Source organism: Scomber japonicus, chromosome 20, assembly GCF_027409825.1.
Source record: "Scomber japonicus isolate fScoJap1 chromosome 20, fScoJap1.pri, whole genome shotgun sequence".
NCBI classification, from domain to species: Eukaryota; Metazoa; Chordata; class Actinopteri; order Scombriformes; family Scombridae; genus Scomber; species Scomber japonicus.
In genome coordinates, this window is record NC_070597.1 from 15,392,691 (window position 1) to 15,419,632 (window position 26,942).

General features: G+C 38.4%; 3 protein-coding genes across 4 annotated transcripts; all 3 read right to left on the reverse strand.

Moving 5' to 3' along the window:
- Positions 1-1,985: 1,985 nt before the first annotated feature.
- On the reverse strand, positions 1,986-8,591 carry cenpt (centromere protein T). Its single transcript, XM_053341975.1, has 14 exons — positions 8,380-8,591; positions 7,361-7,481; positions 7,141-7,279; positions 6,960-7,053; positions 6,590-6,726; positions 6,307-6,358; positions 6,073-6,200; positions 5,242-5,606; positions 4,788-5,202; positions 3,854-4,189; positions 3,660-3,759; positions 3,295-3,456; positions 3,000-3,104; positions 1,986-2,669 (listed from the first exon to the last, which is right to left on the reverse strand). Exons 1-14 carry the CDS (start codon positions 8,463-8,465, stop codon positions 2,540-2,542), a joined length of 2,370 nt encoding a protein of 789 aa, XP_053197950.1. The 5' UTR covers positions 8,466-8,591; the 3' UTR covers positions 1,986-2,539.
- Positions 8,592-10,795: 2,204 nt separating this feature from the next.
- ndufa4b (NDUFA4 mitochondrial complex associated b) lies at positions 10,796-12,906 on the reverse strand. The gene is made up of 4 exons (XM_053341983.1): positions 12,727-12,906; positions 11,538-11,626; positions 11,351-11,411; positions 10,796-11,122 (listed from the first exon to the last, which is right to left on the reverse strand). Exons 1-4 carry the CDS (start codon positions 12,763-12,765, stop codon positions 11,066-11,068), a joined length of 246 nt encoding a protein of 81 aa, XP_053197958.1. The 5' UTR covers positions 12,766-12,906; the 3' UTR covers positions 10,796-11,065.
- Positions 12,907-16,139: 3,233 nt separating this feature from the next.
- On the reverse strand, positions 16,140-25,134 carry LOC128381936 (protein FAM117A-like). Of its 2 annotated transcripts, none has more exons than XM_053341977.1 (8): positions 24,455-25,134; positions 23,123-23,268; positions 22,297-22,404; positions 21,850-21,966; positions 21,233-21,361; positions 20,899-21,091; positions 17,505-17,679; positions 16,140-16,623 (listed from the first exon to the last, which is right to left on the reverse strand). In XM_053341977.1, the coding sequence occupies exons 1-8, from the start codon at positions 24,576-24,578 to the stop codon at positions 16,332-16,334; spliced, it is 1,284 nt and encodes a 427-aa protein (XP_053197952.1). In that variant the 5' UTR covers positions 24,579-25,134; the 3' UTR covers positions 16,140-16,331. The 2 variants fall into 2 exon arrangements, with proteins under 2 accessions (XP_053197952.1, XP_053197953.1); XM_053341978.1 differs by having other exon boundaries at positions 24,360-24,488.
- Positions 25,135-26,942: the final 1,808 nt, after the last annotated feature.

Sequence of the window (26,942 nt, forward strand, 5' to 3'; positions counted from 1 at the left end):
ATGTATTCATTAGTTGATGTAGATTTGGGAATATAAAGACATTTTATGAAAAAAGTCCAAACTGGATGGACATGGACTTAATTGGTACTGTGACACCATTTAAGCCCATGTGTGCTTCAAATAAGCCCTTGCCATGATTTATTTAAAAAATATTGATTTCAAAGAATTAAAAACAGCAATATAGCTATGTATTATATAGCTATATTGAGAGACTATAGAGACTAACCTGTCAAGGAGGAGTTGGTGTTGAAGGCTGTGCTCAGGTCGAGGAGATCAAATATGGAGAGTAGCCCAGAGTCACATGCAATCAGGAGGTCATTGGTGATTTTCGCCAGGGCTGTCTCAGTGCTGTGGAGGTGACAGAAACCAGACTGAAATTGTTCATAGAGTTTGTTGTCAGACAGATGGGTGTGGACCTGAGCTGCAACAGTTCGTTCAAGTACTTTGGAGAGAACTGGAAGGTTTGAGACGGGACAAAAGTTGTGCAAATCATTCGGATCCATGCCAGGTTTCTTGAGTGTTCGGAGTTATTGCAGCAGTCTAATGATGATGGAACACCACCAGAAGTCAGTGAGAAATGAATGATGTCAGTTATTAAGGAGGACAGGTATGCAAACTTTTGCCAGGTGGGTAGGTAGGAGGTCTAACTGGCAGGTGGTTGATTTGGACTTATGGATGAGACCAGTTATTTTGGAGAGTTGGTAGTTTGAGCTGAAGAAAAATGAAAGCAAAGAGTGTGGAGTTACTTGAAGCACTCAATGTCTTACAATGTATAACTAACCCAGACTATGGGGTTAATTGTAACATTTCATTCCCATGACCCATGCATGTTCTGTTTGTGTTACAGAAATAACAGCTACACCATTTAATAGTAGACATATGTCACTAGTTTGCATCAAATTTTGAATGTACTATTTTAAAAGCTCTTAGCTACAGAAATGTCAAAAATGTTACAACCATCCCTGGTCATGCCAAATCACTTTGACCAATCATTCCCAATATATAGCCTCCTATCAGCATATTATGTGATTTAAATGTTGCCTATTCTGACTTCATGTTAATGTAAAGGTGCAAATTCACCAGTTTCCCCGGAAATGTTAATTTCAAAATATCACTGTCCTGGTCACAAAGCAAAGTTTGGTGGGAATAATAACCACTTTCTATGCTTTTTAGGCAAAGGCGACTAGGAAATAACACCTAATAGCCAGGAACAAAAAGGCAAGCAAGATTTTGTTACATGGTGCAATTAATTATATATCTGTCTTGTACATGTAATTTATATAATTCTTAAATTAAACAACTCTTCATTGGCTGTTTGTAAAGGGTGAATTGTATTTTATGCTGCATCTAGAGGTCTTGCACACGGGTAGATGCAGAGCTTAATTTTACCACCACTGAAAACAACTTTATCTTAATTTAATCAGCAGAGTACATGAGCTATTGCTTTGTGCCAAGATTATTAAGACAGCAAGCACAGATTAATGGATATCGACCGCTGAAAGATTGACTTTAATTAAGGTGTGGACTGAATTAATCTCTGGACTCATCAGCTCACCTTGAAGATGGCTTTAATAAATATCTCTCCAACCTTTAATGTTTATGACCTGAAGTCTGTGTACTGAGTGATAAAATGTACAAACTTCCAATGTTGATAAACATTTTAAGTGTTTTTTTCACAGCAACTGTACTTTAATCAGTTATTAATATTAGTTTGAACCATATGGTTCGACTGGTTGTGGTAAGGGGTCAGGTTTAGAAAAAAGTGAATTTGCGCCATCTAGTGTACATCTTGGCCCAAGCAGGGATCCATCAGCATATGAGGAACATACAGTACATTAGTACACACCCACCTGTATATAGAGAATATGTACAATATACTGTATACTCAGTCAAAAAAAAGTCCTTTCCAGATACACTCATAAAAGAAAAATAAACTCAACTAATGCTGAAATAATGAGCCAATTAATAAATTACTACTCAACAGAAAATGTGCAATTTTGATAAATTGTTTAAAACAAAACAAAAAAAACAAAGCTAATATACAAATAGAAAACATTCACAAGGCATCCATCTTCATCATAACTGGTTTTCAACAGGGTGAGGGGAGGGTCTGGATTGAGGAAAGCTGTTACTTAAACTTTATTTCTTTACACGGGCCACGACTAGCTTCAGTTTTACAGTTCCAGAATCAACTCATCAATGGCTGCTAATAAAGCATTGAAATATGAAACATCAGGGAATATTTGTTTATTTTATACATCTACAAATCCTCATTTGTTTCACACTGTCATTAAAGAAAGTATATACATGAAATTAATAAACACTCCTCCCCATTCAATATAATAAGGGTACAAGTGTGATTTATTTTAGTCGATAATATGAAAAAGAAAAAGCTATACAAACATTAATAAACTTTATTACTTATTGTAATGAAAAATGGAGACATCACCTGTCGAACTCAAATGCATTGTAATTAAAATGTGTAGCAGTCCACGAGATGCCCAGACAACAACCACAAATGTAGCTGTTTTCAAGGCATTCATCTCCGCTTTTTAGGGATAACAACATTTCCACTGGTTGCGATGGGGATCAGGAGCTTTCGCTGATCCATGCGAAGATATTTTTCGATAAGCACTTCTACCGGCACCTTATCGTTCACATAACCCTGCCTGCAGAGTGCAAAGAGACATCCGAGAGGTTAAATGTGAGAAAACTAATGCACAGTGTCAAGCAACAATTTTATTAATACTATTGGCAACATGTATTCTCCTATAGATGAGCATTTTAAGAGATTTTTCATTTTTTATGGTCTTGTGGTTTTAGAAGGCTTAAAATGAAGAGTGAAGAGTGAATATTTGACTCACATTTGTCATTCATGTAATCTTGTTCTACCTTACTATTTCTAGTTCTACTGCTCTATTTTATAATATTATCACATGTAAAATATTTGATCATAAAAAGTTGTTAAAAGAGAACATATACACAGTCAGCACACCTACCTTTTTAACAGGAGTACAGCATCTTCAACCTCTATGGTTTTTCTCTTTGCATGAACAGCGTATGTCTCCAAGTCGTCTGCCAGGCGGTCAAAGAATGTGTCCATTCTGTTAAGAGAGTGAAGTAGAATGAAGCAGGAGTGCATGGGTAGTGAATCCATGACATTGTGCTGACATTGTAGTTCAGAAGAAAACTTGGTTTTAAAAGAGTTTTTTCAGTTAAGAAGTTCCAAATACTTTTTGAAATCCACCTTTTGCTCATCTGGATCCAAAACCATTTTAAGTCACAGTTACTTACGTCTGTTGTAGGACAGGGTAAACATCCGCAGAGACCTTTGTTTTGGCAAAGTGCTTGAAAACATTCATAAGGTAGCTCTTGGGAAGGGCTGTTTCCCTCTTAGCTGCTCCAGTTTTCCTCTGTCTCACCTGCTTTTTATTAGCAGGAGGTAAACCTTCATCACTGGTGGCATAATAGATATTAGAAGAGGTTGTCAGTTACATAAAATATGATACATGCAGTCTGCATCACTTTTTAAATCTGACATTCTGCATCAATTGTACAATTTTTCATCAGCCTGTGATCATTTCAAAAGATATTGTTAAAGGTCAAACATTCTGCCAGTTTTTCTGCAAAGGGAAATAGATGTTGGAAGTCAAACTTGCCTGGCTTGAATATTCTTAAAAACAGTAGGTGAGGCCAGAGGATCAGAGAGGAAAAAGTTCCTTTTCTCTTTGACAAATGCTGGAGTCTTCAAGGGGACCTCTAAAAATGTTAGAAAACACAACAACTTTACTTTTACTTTCATTTTATTAACATAAAAACACTTTATGAAATAAAGTGAAAAAGATAGACTGACCATTGCTCTCCTCATCTTCTTCATCCTCCCACTCCTCCTCCTCCTCCTCCTCCTCCTGTTCAGCAGTGTCCGAGGCTGCAGCCTCTTCAGGTGCAGCGTCACTCAGGCGGTCACTGTCTATGATATCTTCGGTCAGCTCCAGAGGAGGAAAGTTCTCTTTTTCAGCATCAGGTTCTTCCTCTGTCTGAGAGACATCATTCTGGTCAAGCCCTTCAGTTAAGGACTCAGCCAAGTCTGACATTCCAGTTAGAGGCTGATTGCTCTCCTGGCCTCCCATTTCCAGGCCACTGTGTAAATCACTGGCACTGTGTGCTTTAGATTTGCCTTCAGACCATCCTGCACACAAACATCATTTAATTAGGGATCTTTTTTTCATCTGGGGAATATATTAGAGAGCAACAACATGCTTGACTTCCACTTATCGCTCAGTCATGATTTTCTAAACCAGAAAATAATTACATATGAGAAGCTGGAATCAGAAGATGTTGGAAAATTTAGCTTGAAAATGACTGAAATAATCAATTATAAAAATAGTTGCTGGTTACTTTACTAATTGACTAATATGATGAATCTTTGCAGCTCCAAGCTTTTTCCTTTCACTTGGAACACCACACATGGACAGTGTGTACTGTATTATATTGTGTACTCTATGTAGTTGGTGCCTTACTTTCAGCTGATTAAATACACAGTATTATACACTAGTGCTGAAAGAATTAATCATTTTATCTACTGACAGAAAATTAACAAAGATTTTTGATCAATTAACAGTTTGAGACTCTTATCAAGATGCATGACACTAACTGGTTCCAGCATTTCAAATGTAAGCATTTGTTCTTCTTATGATAAATATCTTTTGGACACTAAAAAGATAAGACAAAAATGCTTAGTTGCCGAGCTATCCACAGTGACAGCTGATTTTTTTTTACATCCATACCTGCCTCTGTGGCATCTGCTAAATCCCCCTCTGCCTCTGTAACAGCCATAATGAGTCCACCCTCAGAGTGATGAGCCCTTCGACTGATGTGTTCGTCCTTCTGTTCTCCATCATTCTCATCTTCAGTCTGAGAATCAGCTACGCCGCCTTCTTCCTCAGATAAAGAATTTCCTGCACGATCCTGCTGATCACTTTGACTTTCCTCAGCATCCTCCTCTTCCTCAGTGTGAGAACTAGGTTCAACACCCTCTTCAGTTTGAGAATCAGCTGCACCTTCCTCCTCTGTTTGAGATTCCACTCTGTTTTCCTCTTCCTCAGACTCAGCTGTATCATCCCTTTCACTAGTTTGAGATTCAGCTGCATCTTCAGATTCAGACATGGCTACAGCATCTTCAGGTTGACAATCAGCTGTACCCTTCTCTTCCTCCTCCTCCTCCTCCTGAGCTTCAGTCACCTCTTTCTCTGACTTAGAAACACACTCTTCATCCTGAGGTTCTGCCACAGATCCCTCTTCTGTTTGAAACAGATGCACAGATTTCTCCCTCTCCAGTTGGCTCTGCTCCACTTCCAACTGCTCCTCTAGCTCCATGTCTCTCATCTCTCTCTGAAGCTGAGATGCCATTACGGTGGGCTTGTCCTGCGTTGCAACAATGGAGAAGTTGGATGTCATGCCATCAGTCTGAGCATAGTTCGCCGTGTCACTGTTGATGATGTCAATTGTGAGATCAGGTTCACTGAGCTTGGTCTGCCCTAAGGTGAAGCCCTCCAAATGGGTGTTCTCACCGAGAGCCCACTCCACTGGTGCAATCCTATCCAACCCTAAATGACAGGATGGAAGAGAGCAAAGCATTCAGGGGGAAAAAAGCATTAGCAGTGACGCTGAGGACGGCAGTTGAAAACATTGCACATTTCTTTCCACACATGCAGCACAATACAGTATTTAGCACCTCCTCGTGGGAACCCTGCAATTAGCAAAAAAATTGTAACTTTCACAAATGTTGATTTTAAGTAAAAATACAGGTTACAGCAATGCTTGTGTCAACTTGCTATGTTTTGTACCATTTTCTATTATCAATCTTTAAGAAATCTTAGGCAAATAAATCTATGATGTGGGACGCACTGATGGGTATTTTTCATTACCTTTGACACTTAACAGTTTAATGGTTAATAGAAAAAGGTACATGACAGATTAATGATCAGTGTTCTCACTAATTTGTTAAACATACATGGAATAAGCAAGACCAGTATGTTATCTTAAGAAGAGTATTTTAATCACTGTGATCACCTTCCATTTGCAGCTTAGCACCAAATTCCTCTTCTGTGATTTTGCGATTATTAGGAACCCTCCTCTGCAGGCCTCTTTTCTCAGTGTGAACATCCACAAACGGTGTTTTCAGACTCAGTGAAGTGGAACTGCAAGATAGGTTGAACAGGCCAAATATTCATCTACTGTATACAATCTCTGACAATGTAGACATTTTTAAAAAGAACACATGCTAGAGTTTTTAATGCAATTTACCTTGACAAAGAAAGTGATGAATGGTCATCTATTGATTCTTCATTTTCAACATCTGTAAGCACAAGTATCCAACAATTAGTCAACAAAACATATAATTCATGATAACTGTTCACTAATAAATCTGCAAACACCATCTGTACAAAAGCCTTCTCTATGTGTCTCATATGTTTGTAGCAGCAGAAGTGAACTGAGAACAATTCAACATTTAAAAGTATGAAACAACAAAGTCTCAGGATCCTATACAATCCCATTAAAGCACTGAAGCCTACCAGTAATGGCTTACCAATTCCATCCTGAAGTCGCTTTTCAAAAGCAGTTACATTGAGGCTGCGACGTGGTCTCTTTTTGCCCAGTCCCCTTGCGATGCTTGCTGCAGGACCAATGGTTACATCAGACAGCTCCAACCCTGACAGTTCAATACTGTAAGTAAATATAGACTCATTATATACACACAAAACATAACTTTAAAAAAGCTGTTAAAAATGGCCAGTATTAGTAGAGACAGCAGGTAAGATCAATGTTGTTAAGGACCAACAATGATACAAAAAGTCCATTACTCACAACCAATATTAGTGCAATTGTTTTTCAATATTTTTGGTTGGACCTCCAAAATGCCAGTGACTTTTTGTTCCTGTTACACACACACAGCTCACCTATGATGTTTGTTGGTAATGCTGGAGTTGGCTGATGGTGGCTGTGGCTCTTCTGAGGCAGCTTTCTCATGAATAACAGGGGACTTCACAGGCTCTGAATCACGTGACAAAGAACATGATCAAAAAAGGGCAAACAAACAGCTGCAACATGATGTGAGAGTAACAGTAAGCTCATCCACACCTGTCCGCAGGATGTTCATCAGTACGTGCCTTGGTGTGTCTCCCTCATCAAACAGCTCTGAGGGCAGGGCAGACTCATGTGTATTTCTGAACACAGTGGTTCTCCTTTTAACAGGCAATGGAGATTTCTTGGATATACTCTGGAAAGGATGGTATGTGTTTAATTTAAGAGATTCAACAAAATGTACATGATTTACAAATACTCTGCTCGTCTTTCTCACCTCGTGTAACTTATGTTTCAGGCTACGCCGTAAGATGTCCTGTGGGGTTTGGCCACCAGCATCTTTCTTGCTTAATCTGGCACTGCGCCGGATCTCACTGGTACTCTGTGTTTTTGAGGTGCTAAAGAAAAAACATACACAACTGATCAGCTGTACTCCTGCAAACAATATCATCTCCCATATCACCCTTAACACAAACTCTTTGAACTTCTTCCCTCAGGAAAAAGACGGAGATCCATATAAAACTCCAGCAGACACAGAAGTTATTTTCAGAAGTGGTTGCCCAACTAAACAGCTGAACTGGTCTGTTATGAAACCAGACCTTACATTTCACATGCCCTATTTAATCCCTGCACTGGTCTCATTCTACATTTCATCAGGACGGACTTAAAATTGTACACTGCATTCAACTTCCACTGTTACACTACATAATTGATTATTTATGCACTTCATATTTAATTGGTGCACTTGTCACCTTCATATAGTTCATATACTTCACTTAACCTAACCCTTTGTCTATATTCCCTTTCAGTCAATATTTAATTTCTAGTTGTATATCTCATTTCAAAACTATTCCTTTCTTAAAATAAATACCATTATCATCACTACCTGACTCTTGATATATATCTATCCCTCTGTGTTGTCAATGGGAGCAAACACATTCTTTGTATGCCTACATACTTATAAAACAGTTTTATACTAATAAAACAGACTCTGATTAACTATGTAACTGTTATTTCAATAATGGATACAAAATCACTAAGACCCATTTGTAATTATTTGAAAATCTGGTTAATGGCCATAGACTGTATAAAAGAAATGTTTATGGCAGCTTGGTACAAAGCCATACCATGTCCTTTGATACTGTATTAATTAAAGCTAAGTGCCAGCCAGATTGATACTAATAGTTACTTAACGTAGCTACGTTAACACTTAGCGTTAGTTGTTCCTGAAGGCTTGAAACACCAATAATATAACCTATATTTGTCTCAGAATATGCTGATATGATGCTGAATTACCTGCGGGTGATGGGAGTCCTGGGTGTCTCGGTAGTGAGAATATGTCTCAGCAGGACCCGAGCAGACACGTCCTCCGTTGAGTCCATCTCAGCTGTTGGCTAATGTTGACCGTTTTTAAGCTGTAGCTGTTGATAAATTAGGCGAACAGTGTCTCAAATAAACGGAGCTCAAGTGACGATAGTGTCATATTTTACAGATTTGAGCTTCCGCTGAATTGTTTACCGTCTAATTCAAGCAAACGGACTCACTACTCTAACCGTCCCGCGTTATTTTTAAGTGAAGTCTCGCGAGAATATATTTACTTTTCGGTGCACTACCGCCACCTATCGTGTTGGAGTGTGAATCACAGTTATAGCATAGCTGCCCCCTTAAATGTATATAAAAACAACAAACAATTAAATAAATAAACAAAAAACAACCTAGTTTATTATTATTATTATTATTATTATTATTATTATTATTATTATTATTATTAGATGTATTAGTAGTAGTAGTACTAGTTTTGGTAGTATTATACTGTTGGGTCTCTGTAAACTAAATTCAAGAGTACAGCTATGTGCAAAGTGTCATATTGTATGTATAAAGATTGATTGATTCATATAAGGTCAAGTACAGTAAAAAAGATTAAAAACAGAGTAGCAAAAAAGGTGATTAAGTTCATTGTGTATGTCCATGTCCTGGACGTATATAACTGAAATAGCCTGACCTTACACACATCACACTATGATTTGTAGAATTAAAGCTAATTGAGCAATCTGTTGCTATTTTCAGTCCCCACAAGGCCATCTAAGGCCATCCAAGTCTTATAATTGCAACAAAGCACAAACGCTGGATGAATGAAGTGGCCTCACTACAACTATCTAATTTCAAATCCACTGTATATTCTTCACACAAGTTCTAATGATAGTTATATCCCTACTAGCCGATGTAATTGTAAAGTTATACAGAAATGTAAATTCATAACTTCAAAGCATATAATTTTAGCCTGCATTATCTCAAATGAAGCTCTATTTTAATGCACAACTCAGGGGGTCAGTTGGCATGAAATTTGGTTCAAATGTTCATGGTCTCTATGGGGTGAATCCTATTGACTTTGCTGATCCCATTACCACCACTACAAATTTGACATTATCTCGGTCTTTTAGTTTCTCCTCACACATAATCCTGATGAATGTTTGCCTATTATTATTTATCAATCACAGAATCAGGAAACCACATGATGGTCAAGTAGTAAACTTGGAACGAAAGGGAAAATGAGTCACACCCAAAAATACAACAGGAAATGACTGAAATTCTAAGGAAACCAAAACATGACATAAGCAGTGGGATGGAGGGAGTTTGTAAACTAGATTCATTCAGCTGTATCCCATGCCTCAGCTTGGCAAGACAGATGAGTAATAATGTAGGCTACTTTGCATCGCTAAGTAGGCACGGTAGCCAACTGCATCTGGTGTAAGGGTGCAGCTGGAGCAGGCCTCGTAGGGGTCACAGGACACAGGGGGGACTTATCATGACGGGGCAGAAAATCACAGGAGCGGGAAACCAGGAAGTGAATCCCAATTAAGAGGAATGGTGAGTCACACACAAGAATAAAACAGGAAATGAGTAAAATGATCAGGATGACCATCATCCTGCCTACTTTGAGAGGTCATCACTGCAGTGACATTAATCTGTTGCCATATCACTTTTTTTAACTTCAAATTTATCTATCCACTGTGTGTGAAAACATCAGCTACTTGAAAATGACAACAAAAACCAAGATAAAAAATACAAAAAGGTGTAAAATCAAATCTTAAACCAAAATTTAGATGTTTAGTTATAATTGTTTTGTTTTTTCATTTCTAAAAAAAAATCCAAATCTGTTTTAAATACCAGAGCACATGTGAAATCAAAATATATAAAATTAGTATATAAAAAAAATAAAATTGATCCCTTGTTTGGTACCAGTCACAGGTAACATGAACATTTTTTATTACCTGTCCACGTCTCAGCGCCCTCCTCTGGTCACAAAAAGGAACAACATCTTAGGGAAAGGCAAACATTACTGCGTTGAGATTAGTCATAAACCAAGGAATAGGGTGACATAAAGTCCAAACTCTCACTGTAGTATATTACATACTGGGATTTTGACGAGCAGTTTAGACTGTTGCCATAAAGAGATGAAAAGAAATGGTTAAAAGTAGAAGAGTATAATTTATTGAATAATCACCAAATGAATAGGAGATGCATGTTGAAGAAAAATGCACAGCTCAGTTAACAACTGAAATGAGAAAGGCTATGTTTATACCATACACGCATTTATCTGTGCATTACTATTAAAAGGAAATCTACAAATATTGAACAAAAGATGTTATGTGACTAAAAAGATCAAAAATGTTCTTGGATTTGGGGGAAAAAAACACATTCAAGTGAGAGGTATGATTGAAATAGTTTTAATAATTTACAACACAGCAATGTCAAAAATAAATTGATCAGTTACTAAAACAGGTGGTTGCCTGTTTTATTAATACAGTCATAAATGCATGATCCCTGCCCCTTCACAATGGAAATGAACTGACAGACTGAGTTAAGCACACAGCGTAATTCAAACTTCATTCACGGGTTTATTTGTGTTTGGCAAAAAGTGCAAAGGCTCCTCATGCTGACGACAACGTCAGAAATCGAGTTGTAAAGACACCACCGTGACTTAGAAATCAGGCCCTTCCTTCTTCAGCTTGGAGTAGTCCATGTTAATTTTGAAAAGCTGGAAACATACACACAGGAAAACAAATGTACACAATCAGTATGCAGACAGGAATATGACCTTTGAAGCAAGATAAGAGATATGATATAACTTCTCCTCCACAGCAATAGGTCTATGCTTTAAATCTAACAAACATGCCACGTAAAGAAGTATTAAAAACAGAAAATCATCAACAAATATCAGAATTGGAGGAGCGAATTTAAGGATAATATGAAGAAAGACTCATACTTTGTACTGGTCATTAGGTCCCAGTTTGTTCCAGGGCTCAGGGTTGTTCTTGCGATCCCATCTGGGGGCAAGGGAAGAAGAAAACTCTTTAGTAAAACAAAATATCTCTGAGGTTATCAGTGTTCTTCATAAACACTTAATATATACAGTATGTTGAGGTTTATCCTCAGGTGTCTCTGGTACTTACGAGACATCAGGGTTTTTCAAGGCCAGACGAGCCAGGTACAACATGCTCATGGCTGCCCCGCCACCGATGAAGACGGCAAGAGGGATCAGCTAGTGGGCAAAAAACAAAATCACTTAACATTATTTGTATTACAAAGTCACAAGATAACTAATAACAACTCAAGTGCTTCTGAAACTTTTTAGCTTGAGGCTTCTTGAATAAAATACCAGCTTATCAGTAAAGTAGACCATATAAAAATAATCAGAGGCAGATTGTGAGCATGTGAAATAGAAGCAATAACTCATAATCATAACTTCATACTATAAAAATACATCAGATTTACTTTTTTATAGCTATATGTCGTGGGTTTTTTTTTCCAAGTATATTGATAAGAATAGATCACACTACAGGAGATCAGACTGCTTTCACTGATTAATATGGAAGCAGTGGTTTAACATGGACGCTTTCACCCCGTCGTCCTTGGGTAAACAGATCCTGCATGCATTGGCCTGGCCTACAGTCATGCCTACAGTCATGCCTATATGGAAACTATACAGTGCTGTACGTGCTCTGGCGCTGTACAGGCATGGCTGTGGAGCTGAAGCATGCGTGTTTCCGCTCATTGATCATTATTATAACGAGCTATTGATAATTATTATAACGAGTCATTGATCATTATTATAACGAATCAGTTACAGAATTCATTTCTGTACGGATGTATCACACTGCCTCAGACAGCTGATTTCATCCTTAATGCTGGACAATAAAGAGTAAAAATAATCCCGTTACAAAGCTTAAGAGGAAGTACAGCCAAAATATAGACCTAAACCTCCACAGCAGGGATGATAATTACAAGAGTACAGTAAAGAGAAAGAAGATAAGTGTGTACTTCTATGTGGGTTTAAGTGAATTGTATTAGTGGATAATTGCCTTTATCATCAATTTCACCCGAAATCATGTTGGTACATCGACACATTTCTGGGCCTATTTGCCAAATTATTCCGCATACTGTAATATATCTTTTGTATTGTAATACATCATAATTAACGTATTATATGTTTAATACATGCGCGATCACACACAAGTGCAATTAATGAGTAATAGGCTATAGGAGAACGTGGGCGCGCTCGTCCTCTCAAGACACATGTCAATGTCATCAGGTCATTCACTGTTCTTTTTAAAAAAATACATAAATATGTTTTTTACTTACAGCAGGGTGGTTCTTCATTGATTTGGTAAACTGCAACATGGCGGAAATTCCTCCCCCCGATAAGGGTCCGCTAAAACGAATGAATGCGGGTGAAATGCGCGCTTCTGCCGGAGCTGCAGAGGATCACTTTCAGTATTTCCTGCAGGCCTGATGCGCAAGTGAATTGTACACCGCCTCCCCTACAGTCAGCCAATCCTACAATGTAACGACAACAGCTGTAAAAATGTCATGTGTGTGCCAGCAAGTGTAAGGTCATAAAGGGAGTGTCCAAACAAGACTGTATTCATATCTCGCACTGGGCTGTTGTCTTTTCACTTACACTTTTAATACATAGATATGTAACCTACACATGACCCCTTTTTCAAATGTTCCTCTCTTTTTTCCATATTTCATCTGGTTTTAAATTTACAAAGCCGTACTATTGAGTGGCACAACAGGCACCAAACTTAATGTGCTACTTCAGGTCATGCCACCGTGACCCCCTCCTGCCTTTTTGTCTGGGGGACTTTGTCTGGGGTGGGGAACCATTGTGGTGAGTAATTTTGGTTTTGATTTGTGAATTTCTGTTTTCTGGCATATTCGATTTCCAAATCATTTGAAACTCACCTGCATCCCTTGTACAGACAACATTCAACCTTGAAACACAAGTTTTACTCTGTGTTGAGATATCTTTTGTTCATTTGGAACAAATTAAAGTGCCAGAAAACAGAAATTCACAAATCAAAACCAAAATTCACAGCAAAATCACTCACCACAATGCTTCCCCACCCCAGACAAAGTCCCCACCAGTCCCCCAGACAAAAAGGCAGGGGGGGGGCATCAAGGTGGCATGACCTGAGGTAGTACGTGAAGTCCATAATGAGGGCTTTCACAGCATTTTTCAAGCCTTAAAAAGTGTGTCCTGAGATTTTTTTAGTCCAGAAAAAAAAAAAATCTTCAAGCATCTCCTCCCAGTTTTAACTATTCAAGCTATGTCATACCAGAAAATGTTGCTATATGTCCCTTCTCTCTCATAATGGAAATATATTTCTCATATGACATATAGTTTTTGAAATCTATACCTGAAGTGGCAGGTATCACACTCTCATTGCCTACAATCTAATTTCTAAGAGTTTTAAACCTGATAAATGAAAACATGAATCAATATGCTGAATTATTCTGATTCCTACGAAGAAGAACAAAATCCTTAAGACCTGTTAAAGTGAAGCTTCAGTTTTGTTCACAGCCACTTCAAATCGAAGAGTTCCCCAGATCGAACTTCATTCATTTCCCTTTTTCCTCCAGTTAGAAGGACTTTGCTTTTTCTAATAACTGTGCAAAAAACTGGAAAATGAACAAAAGAGAAGCATTCAAGGTCTGTAAGAATCTGATCTAGGACATTAGACAATTGTAACTTGTTATAAAAAGGTACAATTCAAAGTGCTAAAAACAGATCCTATTCACAATATTAAGTTTCAACACTAAGTCACAAAGTCTGCAACTTAAGAGTTCTTCCAATTACCCATTAATATTGTCATATAAATTAGATTTTCCCACAAAGAAAAGTTGAAGCCAGCAAACATTTGGCTTTTTGTAAAAAGTGACACAATCGATTTTTTAAATTGTTGGCAGTCAACTTAAGAGAACAACGCTGGAAGTTTACTGGACTGCTGTGACTGTTTCACTTTCCCCACACTTTAAAGAGGCTTGTGCAAATGACTGAACAGAAAAGACAGATCTTCAGAAATCTGATGTGGGACAGATGAAAAAGAGTCACTGAGTTGAACATCTGCCCAAACAGGGAAGATATTTAAAATTACAACAGTAGGTTCAGTCTTTCAGGAAGTATTTCAGGAATTTAACAATGACGAGAGGAAAGAGTTGTTTTTGTTTTTTTTAGTAATGTCCTAATTCACAATGACCCAATTCAGACACATACTCCGTTCACTACAGATGTGGGAAAAACCAGAGCAGAGTATTGAAAGTTACAACTGAGTCTAATAAATGACAGAGACAACATATTATCAATCATATATTTATGTGGACAGAACACAGAACCTGAGATAACAGTATGTCCCCAGAAGTCACACTGATGCATTAAACATTGAAATTTAGGCTTATTTGGAAAAAAGACAATGTTTCAATTCATCAGCATTTCACCAGGATACTAAAACTAGGAGAAGTTAATCAAACGATCAAACAACTAGTGAACTCTCCATCCACGTGCACACACAAAAAACATTTCCTGTCAGACACAATAAACCCAGGACTAACGTATGGAAGAAACGTCTCCTCCTCCATATAAAAACCCTCTCCTGGAAGTGCATAAAAATCCACCCGATACAATATCTCATTTAACACCTGCCTCGATTATACTGACAGAACAAAACTAAAAGTAACAGGGTTTCTTTTTTCTTTTTTTAGCTTATGTTGCAGGTAACTGAAAACGACGTAGAAAATACACATTACTACTCTTTAAACAAGTACAATTGACCAAAGTACAAAAGTGAATATAAAAATAAGAATTGCAACTCCAAAGTAGCAGTTCAATTTGTGCAAACATGTCTACCAGAAATATGAACTATCAACTTGTCAGCTTGGCAGAGGAAAAAAAAAAAAACACAACCCAGAACATCTTCATAGAAACATTAAACATCAAGGATGATAGTTCTACACCACTAAAACTAGTTAGGTAGTCTCTACTATGCTGTGAATCCTCAAAACTATAAACATACCATCGAGCACACGTCTAAAGCATCAAGAAAACACAAGTTTTATCCATCAAAAACGTGCACAAGTTACTTTTTTTGCAAGTAAACAATATGACAAAACAAAAATAACGTACTGTACAACTTTTAAAGCAGGAATGCAGAAGCTGAAGTCTTTTTTTTTTTTTTTTGTAAAAAAGGTACTGATGCTACCAAAGTCCAACAGCTGGAAAAATTCCCTTCAGTCTACAATAATCAAAATGTGATTTCATTGTGAAATGTTTTCATCAGGTAAATAAAACCCAACTGATTTGTCGTGCTTTGTACACCGCAGATGGTGCAAGGTCAAGTTAGGTAAAAAATAATAATAATAATTATAAATTGACTTGAAATGCAGAAAAACATCTTTTGAATACTTAAAAACAAATTTGTCCAAAGACAGTGTTTGCTTCAGTTCAGGATTTGTAACATTTTGGACAGAGATGACACACTGCAGTCTGAGTCTAAAACAATCAGTATCAATAAGTATGAGTGTGTGTTTGATTCTTTGGGGAAAACAGAAGAAAAAAAAAATCTGTGCAGCGAGTGAGTTAAGAGTAGAGTTAGAGAGAAGTTCAACAATAAGACCGTCTCATCTCTCACACGCTTGTGTTTGGCCAAATAAACATCTTTGGATAATGAAGTGACAAAACGTAGAAAAGGTCTTAATTTAGAAATGCATGGAAACCTAAAACAAGTAGCTTATAAAGCATATCCTTTGGATTGCGTATGATATTATTATTTTTTTTCAATATTATTTTTATAACATCTACCTGTTTAGAAAAGGAATTATCTTTCCTAAAAACAAACCAACATCAACAAATCTGGAAAATTTGCATTACGCTTCGTAATTTCCACAGAAGAAATCTTCCGCCATGATCAGAAAGCGAGGCCCTCTCCGGAGCTTTCTCCCATGACAGCAGCGGAAGAAGGAGCATCTGGAGGAGCTGCCCGGTTGCTAGAGGAGGTTGCCTGGCAGGAGCTTGTTCCCTGGTTTGAGCAACTGCCTGACGGAGAGACCGAGAGGCTTCGGAACAACAGGTCCATGGAGGGGAGCAGCGGCTTGAGGAGGCTGACGGGGCAGAAGGCAGAGCCCCCGTGGGTGGTGAAGTTAACCTTGTTGGGGTCAGGGCAGGAGGAGATGAGGGCTGGTTTCTGCTCATGTGGAACGCTAAAAAGAACGAGAGGAGGGAGGCTGTGAGAAAACCGACAACAAAACTGATACCCACTGAAGCAAAAGTGGTGAAACATAAAGCATGGCAGATATTGTTAGTGACAACAAATACACTAGTCCCTTACAAATTAACTCAAAGTAGTCACTCCTTGTGCCTAAAACATATTCTTAGTGTGCTCAGAGAAAGCAAAGCACTAAAATCACAACAAGGGGGTATGCAGTTACAAAAAAGTATTGCACTCCAGTTTCACATGACCATACATGTTGAGTGTGTGTGTCTTGACTTTGAGTGTCAAACTTAAATCACCAGCAGAGGGCGCCCACACACCATCTTTTAATAGATATTTCTCTGTGTAAAAGACACAAAATATATATAAGTCAAAATAATAAACTAACTAGTCAACTTAAAAAGGAGAAATACTGTTATTTCACACATCGAAAGGTAGTTTACAGGTCTTGGGGAAGGCTACAGCTGATGTCAAATAAATTGTATAAAGCTTTTTTGTGGCTGCAGAGGTCATGTGACGTGTGCTAAAACACAGGTTGAGGTTGAGGTTGACAACAAATTAAATAATTAGAAAGAGGTGAAGTTAACCAGACCACTGTAGTATGCTTAACTCGGCTTGAGGCCAGTGGCTCATTTGCCACAACTAACATAACACAATGTTTTAACAAGGAAGACTATACATTGAATGAAGATTATATGTCTGGTTCTGCTGCGTAGATTGTGAGACTTCCTTTTTTTTTTTTTTTAAACTGTCCATCAATGTTACAAAAGTGTAATGATAAATGCATACTCTAAAATAGCTTCAATTATATTCAGATGCACAAAAAAGGGAAAAGAACAAACCAAAAAAACTCAAAATAGAAATACAGACCTGGTCTCTTCCCAGACCCGGATCTTTTCGCAACCCTCTGGAGGCTCTCTCTGGAAGCAGCAGCTTTTGTTGGGTCCTGGTGAAGAGGATATCAGCAGAGGGAGAGAGGGGTCAGCCTCATTCTGGGAGGAGGAGAGTGGAGACAGGAGGCACATCTCTGCGCTGTCTATCAACCCTGAAAACAGAAAGCAAAAAAAAAAAAGTGTCAATATAGTCAAAGAGTTCTAAAAGTGACATTTCTGAAGACAGTTTTAAGTCCACGCTAAGATTCAAGTTGACATACACACTAATAATTGACTGATATTAGTTAGATACACATTATTGTTGTCAATGTAGGCTCTATATAATAAGTTATGTTATCTGGTTTCACTTCTGAAATTTCTCCACTGCTGTGGGAACTAAATCAATTATAGCTGTGACAAAACTGAACCAGAGTAACTGACCATGAGATGATTAACTACATTTAATTACCTTAAACCTACTAAGTTTTCCATTTTTAATATCAAAATCAATATAAAGGTTTACACAACTCCATCGGTTAAAAAGCAAAGAGGACAAAATCAACTCAAGTATCTATTTCTGTCACAATTAATTGAATAATGGATTTGTTGCCAACTTTTAAAATGCATCTTTTCTTATCTTCACATAGTAAGCAAGTAAAGCGAGTGTGATCGGAAAGTAACAAATTACATTTACTGGCATTACTGTAATGGAGTAGTTTTTTGGTGTACTTGTACTTTTAAAAATCTGTAATTTAAGTATTGTATTTTGCTACATTTTAAAAACAATACACACAATAAAACGCACAATAAAAGAAATGTCCATTAGACGTTGTGCCGTCATCTGTCTCACTATGCAGGTGTAGGCATTGAGCATGATGCGTTCATGTGAAAAGGACAGCGTCGGAAATGAGAGAATTGAGCGAATGGAGCACAGCCTTTTTAAAAAACAGGGGTACTTAAAAGTTTGGTCTTCTTCAAAGAAAAGTTATTGCTCTTGTGACCTTGACCCGTATTGATTTATAGATTTGCAGTATGAATGTTGGTGAAAATAAGGATGGGTTACAGCAGGGGCGATTGTAGGACTAGGATCAGAGCTTTAGAGGTGCTCAGTTCCTAATAAGAATGTGTCATTCAATGCTGAGATCAAATTTATGGGTGTTAGAGCATCCCTAAAACACAATCCACAATTTATGCCACGTTCAATTCAATGGTTGTGTTGTTTGAAAAGGTTTTATGGGATGGTCTTCACTAAAATGACACATCTCCATAAATGTTTTAAATGTCGTGTGTGTTTCATTTTGTCACTGAAGTTGAATTTGTAAATGTATACCTTTCACTCTAACCTTTACTCTGTACATTTTTAAAAAGCTACTTTTTACTTTCACTTGAGTACGAGTAAAAGTACTGGACTAAAAATATACTCAAGTAAAATTTCATCAGAGTAGTGGTACTTTTACTTGAGTAAAATATTTCAGTAGTCTTTCCACCTCTGGTAATTGGATTGGTAACATTGGTAATCGTCATAGCGAAAACTAAATGTTCAGTTCAACAAACATTAACATGGACTGCACTGTTTATGCTTATAGTGGTTATGAGTTTGTAACATGTAATTTCAATATATTTATTTTGTAAATTTGAGACACTGCACCACAGAAAACCAGGGATAGTGTGTTTTGTTCTGCTGATTAGTGACCTTTACTGATTTAAAAAACACAAGCCCTTAACCGAGTCTATAACAATAAGCAAAACTGAAAGAACAACTAAATAACTGAAAGATGACACACCAGTAAATGGAAGAGATGAGTCATCCTTGATGCATTTAAAGTGAACACTGGGGTCATTTAAAAAGGTCTTTGAACAAAATAAGATTTCCAGCTGACTTGTTCCAGCTGATTTATGTGTCAAATAAATTTAGTACTGCGTAGTAAAAACGTAAACACATAAGTCATATGAGGACAAGAACAACTACTGTGTACACACAAAATGGGGCTTGAAAGATATGTACATTACTTCCTGTGTGGTGTTCACACTCCATGCCATAATGTGGCAAGATTTAAGAAAGTATGGCTTGCTTCTCTATGATATTAAGCATAAACATACAGATTCCCTTTCACCTCAACCACATTCACTAACTGATCAAAGATTTCATCAAGTACCTTTAAAGAATTGCAGAACAGAGTGCTGACAGCATTTAGATCATATATTTAATACTATGCATATATCACTAAGTATGACTTTACTTTTCATATAGTTTTTGTGTGTAAAATCACTGAAATTAACCATGTGCAGTCCGGGTTAAAGCAATGGTTCAGCGTAATTTTCGACCTAGCGTCATATGCACCACGACGTCTATCTAAACACCCCCTCACCCCCCAGTGTATCTCGTAAATTACCCCACTAATAATGCCTGGATCATTATCAAACTTCTACAGTAGTACAAAATAGGGTCTTTACTCATAAATTAATGCATTGGAAAGTTTGTAAGTACACCAGGTCCCATTAGCGCTTGTACTAAGCCATTCGGCTGACAGCTCTAACTCCACCGGTTTGCGACCAAGGGGAAAAAAAAGGGGCGAGGGGGTGTTTAGATAGACGTCATAGTGCATATGACGTTAGGTCAAAATTACACCGAACCGTCACTTTAAGGTCTGCTGTCAGGCTCACAGACAGCTCTGAAAACACTGTCTTCACCCGCTTCACTCATATGATTGTGTAAATTAGAGAAACACCTGTATGCTGGATTTTGGAGGAAAACATAAATGAATACAATGTCTGTTGTGTTTTAGATATTGAGTGTGTGATCTCATCAGTCATGCATGTGTCTATACAAGCCTACAGCAGATGCTTAACACTTGTGGGACTTGTGGTGGGATATGAGGCTGGTCCACGTGTGCACATTTATAAAAGTTTATTGTGATGTATTGCATTCATGCATATGCACAGTTTTGGTATGGATCCTACACACTGCCTTATAAATGTGCCCAAGATTATAAGACAACTACTGTAACTGGACTTTAACTTACGGTCTTTGGTTAAGTTGTCATAATGTGATGTTGAGCTTCTCCCACAAACCCCTGTTTTAACTGTGAATGTTTGTTTTGTTTTTTTTTATTTAAGAGTGGGCTGTGGGAATGTGCATGAGTGGTTTTACAATTTTAGGTTATGTCTGAGTAGTTTTGTGATTTTAGGGTGTGTCCTGAATGGCTGCAATAGGTGTGAATGTTTACTTTAACTCATTTTAATGGAGTTATTTACACACATTTCACATACACGCCAATAACTGTCGCCTTAAAGCATGAACTCAAAAAAGGTACATGTTTGAAGCCAAAAGGTAAGAAAAACTGTCTGTAGTGATCTTTAGATTGAATGACACCTTAGACTTAAAAACTAACCTGGGTGCAAGTCCAGAAGTGTGTCTTCACAATTGGGTAGGGAGGTGGAGACGTAGAAGGGAGAGGAGCAGGGTGAGGAGGAGGAAGTGGGAGATGAGGAGAGAGGTGTGGTGGCAGCAGGGTCACTCTGAGATCCACTGCTGCAGCTCTGTGGAGGGACTGGAGCCCGATGACCATCTGGAACCTCAAGGAGCTGCCAAGAAAGGAAATGACAATGTTTACACTGCATAATTAATATCAGAAGACACCTTTTCAAAAATCTTTCGGTCTTTATAGGAGTAAAATCCCTTCGGATCCTTTCCATATGTGGTGTGGAGGGTGAGGTAGGAGTTACCCTGTGCTGCTGATGTGTTGGCTGGCAGATGAACATGCCTTCCAGCTCTTGGTTGAGGCCCTCCACACTGCAGCGTAGCCGAGGGACCAGTGTAGACAGGGGAGTGTGAGGGATGGGAATTGGCTGAGTCTAACAAACAACAAAGCCCATTCATCATGAGTTAAATATTAAAGCAACATGTGCAGCAGAGATCACATAGATTCATCAAGCTCTAAAATGATCGTCTTCAGGAAAACTTATAGACACTTTCTGGCATTGATTAGCTTCATGAACTTCCTCGTCAGTTAATCGTGTTGCAACACAAAAGTCTGAAACCTCTTTGGCCCAGTGGAGGGTGGTACCACACAACAAGGCGGCACAGAACAGCTGCTGAAAAGCAGAACTACGCACTTCTTTCTGAAAAGGAGAAGCAACGTGATGTAGTGCCCTTCCTGTTGCTTCAGTGTTTGATTTTGTACACTTCCTGTGATGAGCAGCACCGCTTATTCACTCTGATGATAAATTTAATATGTGATATTTTACACGGACATAAAAATAGTCAGCTTTGCTTCTTTAAAGTGTACACACGTGCATTCATGAAGCAAGCTGTGTTGTGATGTGATGAGAGGGTAAAGTACCTGAGTAGTTCCCAGGCTACAGTTCCCCTGAGGATACCCACACTGACGGTCTTTGTCATGTCCCCCAGAGACTGCAGGTTTGCTGCGCTGCTGCAGCTGTTGTTTTAGTTTAGCAATCTGCAATGAACATAGGTTATTGTCAGTCAGCGGGCAGGAAGTCCCTCAAACTTACGAGTATCACATTCTTAAAATATGAATTCTTCAGAGGTATTTTGTATAACTTTAGTAGTGATTAATGCGGAGTAGGCAGCTCTGAAAAAACTGCCCGAAAGGGAAGTTTCTTTGGAGATGAGGTCATTTGTCTCCTGTTGCTCAATGCTGTCAAAATAATTGAGTTAGGCCTTTTTCAAGAGCTTTCTCTCCTTGATACAAAAATGCAAAAACGCCCACTTTAGCAAATCTGGTCGCCACAAACACACATGTTGAGCAATACAGGCAGAGATTCACCTCCCGGAGATGCTCAGCACTGCCCCATGATGCCGACCGTTTGTGACTGCTGCTGCTGCTGGTGCTACCTCTCCTGCTCTGCGTTTTGTCTGTCCATGAGTCTGGGGTCTGGGAGAGGGAAGAAACCAATATGATGACTCAGACCCTTTAAATAACATTATATGTGACAATAAATATTTAAAGTTTCAGCTTGAGTGGAAACTGTTACGCTCTGGTGGCACATTACATCAGGACTTAACACATATTTTACCAATTGGTTTGCACGCTTAGCACAGATCAGTTTCTCATGCTGAAAGGTTGATCTGTAGCCAAAATCACACCATCCACACCCACAGAGTCTCTCTTTTCACACTTGTAGAACGAAAGAGCAGGAGAAACCGAAAAACAAAGAGGGGAGGGGGGGGAGGATGTGGGCAACCAAAGAGCAGTGGCGACTGCCTGCACACAGAGCAGAGAGGATGGGTGCAGCCAAAACGGCCTCGTCAGCTGACTTCAGGGACTGTTCTCATGGCTGTGGTTCTCACTCTGTAATAACTGTGCAAGCACACTCCCTCCTTTCGTCTCCTAGCAACTTCTTTCTGAGCAAAAAGTGCCAACTAATCTTTTAACACACAACCCACCCCTCAACCCCCCTCCCAAAAAAATACCAGAGCTACACAGACACATTCAAAGATTTAAAAAACACAAATCAGGCTTACAGTCTGACTATGGAAACACGAGTGGTAAAGTAGCATTCCACACATTTCTCTCTGAGAAAACGGCTTCGATTCAAACTTGCCATCCTAAATATGTGAACACCGAGGAGCACTCTTCATCTGGAGCTGACCTGAGTGGATTTGTCCTTGCGAGACAGGCTGCCCTGGCCCTCCGGTTCTTTGGGCCAGTGTCCCTGCAGGTACGGCCCAATGATGGCATCGAGAGACATCGTCCGCCTCATGCCGGGGCTCAGCTGCTGTGGTTTGGCCTTTCCAGCTGTTAGTAGGATAATAACTTTTTATTTTACATGTGGAAACAGACTCATATCTTCTACACATCTATATCTTTGCATCAGTTGCTGACACATGAACAATACTATAGATACTGACGGCTCATATAGTCAGCTCACACATCAATATATTAAAATAAAATTAAAAATATATACATGTATAAATAAAGGATTATCAAATTGTTGTTGATTAATTTTCTCCATCGATTAACTGTTGCAGCTTTAATTTAAAAGTGTCAGAAAAGGTGTAATACAGCTACAATAAGTAAGTTTTAGACTACTTCATGTCAACACTAAACACACCAAAAGCTGAAATTAATAGTTAAGTAATCATTTTGTTTATATGCTTAAAATGCTATGTAAATGTTGCTGATTGTTATATTGACAACAATTTTGATAATTAATGGTTTAGATCACTTAAAAAGAAAAAATGTCAAAAATGGTCGGTTCAAGACACTTCAAGGTTCACATTTCCTACTTTTCTTCGTCTGCTAGGTGAACTGAATATTGTGGGTTGAGTAGCTACTGACAAAACAAGAACATTTTGAAGACGTCACTTTGGATTCTGATGGGCCTATTTAAGTATTTGATATTTAACAGACTGGACAGTATTTTAATAATTAATATATTATGTTGTATTAATCAGATTATTCAATTATATACTATAATAATCACTAGTTGTAGCCTTTAACATATTAATATAGTATCTCTATAGTGACAGGCATTTGCCATTTTGCTGTAATATTTATATAATGTCAATTTTATTGTTTTATGATCAAATCCAAATTATAGTATGATAGACAAACACTACAATCTAGTAACAGTTAGATTTATGCAAAACAATGATATACACAGAGTTAACATGAAGGTTAATTAATATTTTATCACTGGCTGTGTGTTGTCTGTTTAGGTTAAGTTACAGATAGAGATGCTGTAGTTGCTTCAGTGTTGACACTATTGATTATTATATGATTGGATGTTTCAACAGATGTTTCCTAATCACTGGGCTCTACTGATACATACTTATCTTAATGTTATTTTCACGTTTGAGACTAATAATTAAGTTTGTTTTTTTTACCTGCAAACTGTGTTTCCTTTGTTTTTGCATTTTGCATCATATCATTTCTTCATGGTTATATGATCCATGCATTGTGGCAGGTGTAAAGCTCATACCTGACTTTCCATCTCTCCGGCTGGGTCGAGGTTTGCTGGCCAGCTGGTAGGGAATGGTTGCCTTGAGGGGCTGCGGACCCACCGCAGCTCCCCGAGTCTGTCCAGCTCCACTTCGGCCTGACATCTTTCCAGTGACAAATGGGACAGCTTGGCTCTCAACTAGCTGAAATGAGCAATGTATGTCCTGCCTGATGGAGATCTGGGGGCGCTCTGGTGGAAACACTGGTGGTGTGCTGGCTACCAGCTGCAAGTCTTCCTCCTCCTGGTGATGATGACTACTCAAAAACCGTTACAAAACTCAGTCTTGAGTCATACACAGACCATTTCTACGTTTATACAACTACCAACAACACTTATCTCGACAGAAGAGTTGTTATTTATGGCCTCTGATCAAGTCTTCGGCGGTGATCATATTTTTTTTTTTTTTTTTTTTGCTGGCTTGAGTGCGAGTTAGCTGCCTAGCAAGCAAAAGTTTCTTTGTGAGGATGTTGAGATATTTCACCCCGTTGTCGAACAAGGAAGCGGCTCCAGCTTTAAAAAGTCACTTTAACGTCAACTCCTACGTCTTCTGAGCAAACCTGGGAGTATATTTCATTATATTTTTTCGGGCCAGAGCGAGTTTTTGTGGCCCAAAAAAAGTTGCGAGGTGGTCAGAAGATTTGTGCCCTCCGTGCTCTTGTTTCAACTCCAAACACTTAACCTCCTCCTCCACGCTGTGGGTTTAATTATGTGGAGGCGGGACCAGCCCTGGATATCACTTTTTATTGGTCGAGTCTCTGTCAAAGGTCTATCCTATTGGACAGTTTCCTGTAAATCCGTCAAACACGGACAATGAAACGTGTTGTCACCGCCCCCAATTAATATCTTATGTTAACTGATTTTCGCCCTTAAATTCGTGTTTAAATGTCTAATTTAATCTTTTAACGCCTGGAAATCAGCTGTAGCAACACATTTAAAACAAAAATACAAATTTATATAAATATAAATATATATATAAGACAAGTTGAAAAGATGAAAAGTACTCAAGTACTGTACTTAAGCACAACTTTGAGATACTTTCACTTTACTTTAGTATTTCTATTTTTTGCTAGGCCTATTTTATGTTTCCGCTACATTTCAGGCGAAAACATGGTACTTTCTACTCCTCTACATCTATTTCACAGCTTGAATTGGCTACTTTTCAATGGATAAGATAACACATTTATATAACCTAAAGATGAAACCAGTGGTTTCCAACCTTTTTGGCCTCTGATACAATAAAGCAGTTTGTAGTCAGGGTCATTTCAGATGTGTGTGAGTTAACATCTCAACCAAATGGTGATTTTTCTCTTGTATCAGGACTGTTTTGTTTTCATCTGCTCACCCTGTGGTGGGAGGTTGGGAACCACTGGACTAAACTAGCTAACTGTACATGAAATACTGCAGTACAAACTAGCTCCACCTCTAGTAGCTGTAACAGTTAAATGCTGTTCTTTGGGTTGGCTGCTGTTCAAGTATTAGTAATCTAATGATTCAAAATACAATAATATATCATCACTTCAAGTACATTTTGCTTTAAATGTACTTAAGTATGATTTTTTTATGCAGGATAGTTACTTGTAATTAAGTGTGTTGACATGGCTATATTAGTACTTTTGTTTAATCAAAGTATATTTGTACTTCTTCCACCATTTATTTTTAGTGTACTAAAGCATGTCTTTCTCACCACATTCATTCATTCATTTATAGGCTGAAATCAACCAAGCCGGGTGTGTGTGTATCATCTGGGTGGACTGTGGGGTGGTGTATGTGCATGTATGTGCAAGACAGTGTGTGGGAGATAAATGTCCTGACTCTGTGTAAAAGGGAGTGCCAATGGTGGGACAGAGAAAGGAGGCAGAGATAACATGACATGCACTTATACAGATCTAAGACCAGTGGCTCCAGTATGCCCTCACCCACACCAAAGTGGCCTTACATGTGAACTTATTCACCTCAGCCCATGCTCAGATAACATGCTTGTGTGTGGCACAACAAAATGGGAGCGTGCTTTATCACAGAGGGGGGACGTGCTGAACCATGTGTCCAGTGACCTGCTCATCTATCTAGTGAAACTGCACCCAACAATTGATGTCACCGGCACAAAACAGTTAAAGACAAAGGCAGATAACTAAAGCCAATTTTTCACAACCCTTTACAGCCTGGGAGTTAATTGGGTTGTATGTCGATCTGGAATGTTGCTCCTATATAATGCATTTTCAATGTTTACCATAGGACCTTCAGCTGCTGTTTGTTTAGCTCTGTTTATTTGTCTGTGTTAATGAATGAATGATTCTAACCTATGACCCCCACGTTAGGCTTCGGCTGTTTGGAACCCATTTTAGGAGAAACAAAGTCATGCTTCACAAACTTAAGCTACAAAGGGGAGACGTGAACACAAAGAGTGACCGAGGCACAGGGGGAAAGATCGTGTGTTGGGTGTCTTGAACCTACAGTAAATGACTTAACT

Excerpts from the sequence above, each read along its gene's own strand:
- cenpt (XM_053341975.1), bottom strand. The coding sequence starts at position 8,465 with ATGGACTCAACGGAGGACGTGTCTGCTCGGGTCCTGCTGAGACATATT. Across the intron at positions 7,482-8,379 it reads AGGACTCCCATCACCCGCAG|CACCTCAAAAACACAGAGTA; the intron begins GTAATTCAGCAT and ends TTTTTTCTTTAG. Across the intron at positions 2,670-2,999 it reads GCTGTACTCCTGTTAAAAAG|GCAGGGTTATGTGAACGATA; the intron begins GTAGGTGTGCTG and ends TGCACTCTGCAG.
- ndufa4b (XM_053341983.1), bottom strand. The coding sequence starts at position 12,765 with ATGTTGCAGTTTACCAAATCAATGAAGAACCACCCTGCT. Across the intron at positions 11,627-12,726 it reads CAATGAAGAACCACCCTGCT|CTGATCCCTCTTGCCGTCTT; the intron begins GTAAGTAAAAAA and ends TTTGCCCACTAG. Across the intron at positions 11,412-11,537 it reads TTGAAAAACCCTGATGTCTC|ATGGGATCGCAAGAACAACC; the intron begins GTAAGTACCAGA and ends CCTTGCCCCCAG.
- LOC128381936 (XM_053341977.1), bottom strand. The coding sequence starts at position 24,578 with ATGTCAGGCCGAAGTGGAGCTGGACAGACTCGGGGAGCTGCGGTGGGT. Across the intron at positions 22,405-23,122 it reads GCAAGGACAAATCCACTCAG|ACCCCAGACTCATGGACAGA; the intron begins GTCAGCTCCAGA and ends TCCCTCTCCCAG. Across the intron at positions 21,967-22,296 it reads GTGCTGAGCATCTCCGGGAG|ATTGCTAAACTAAAACAACA; the intron begins GTGAATCTCTGC and ends TGTTCATTGCAG.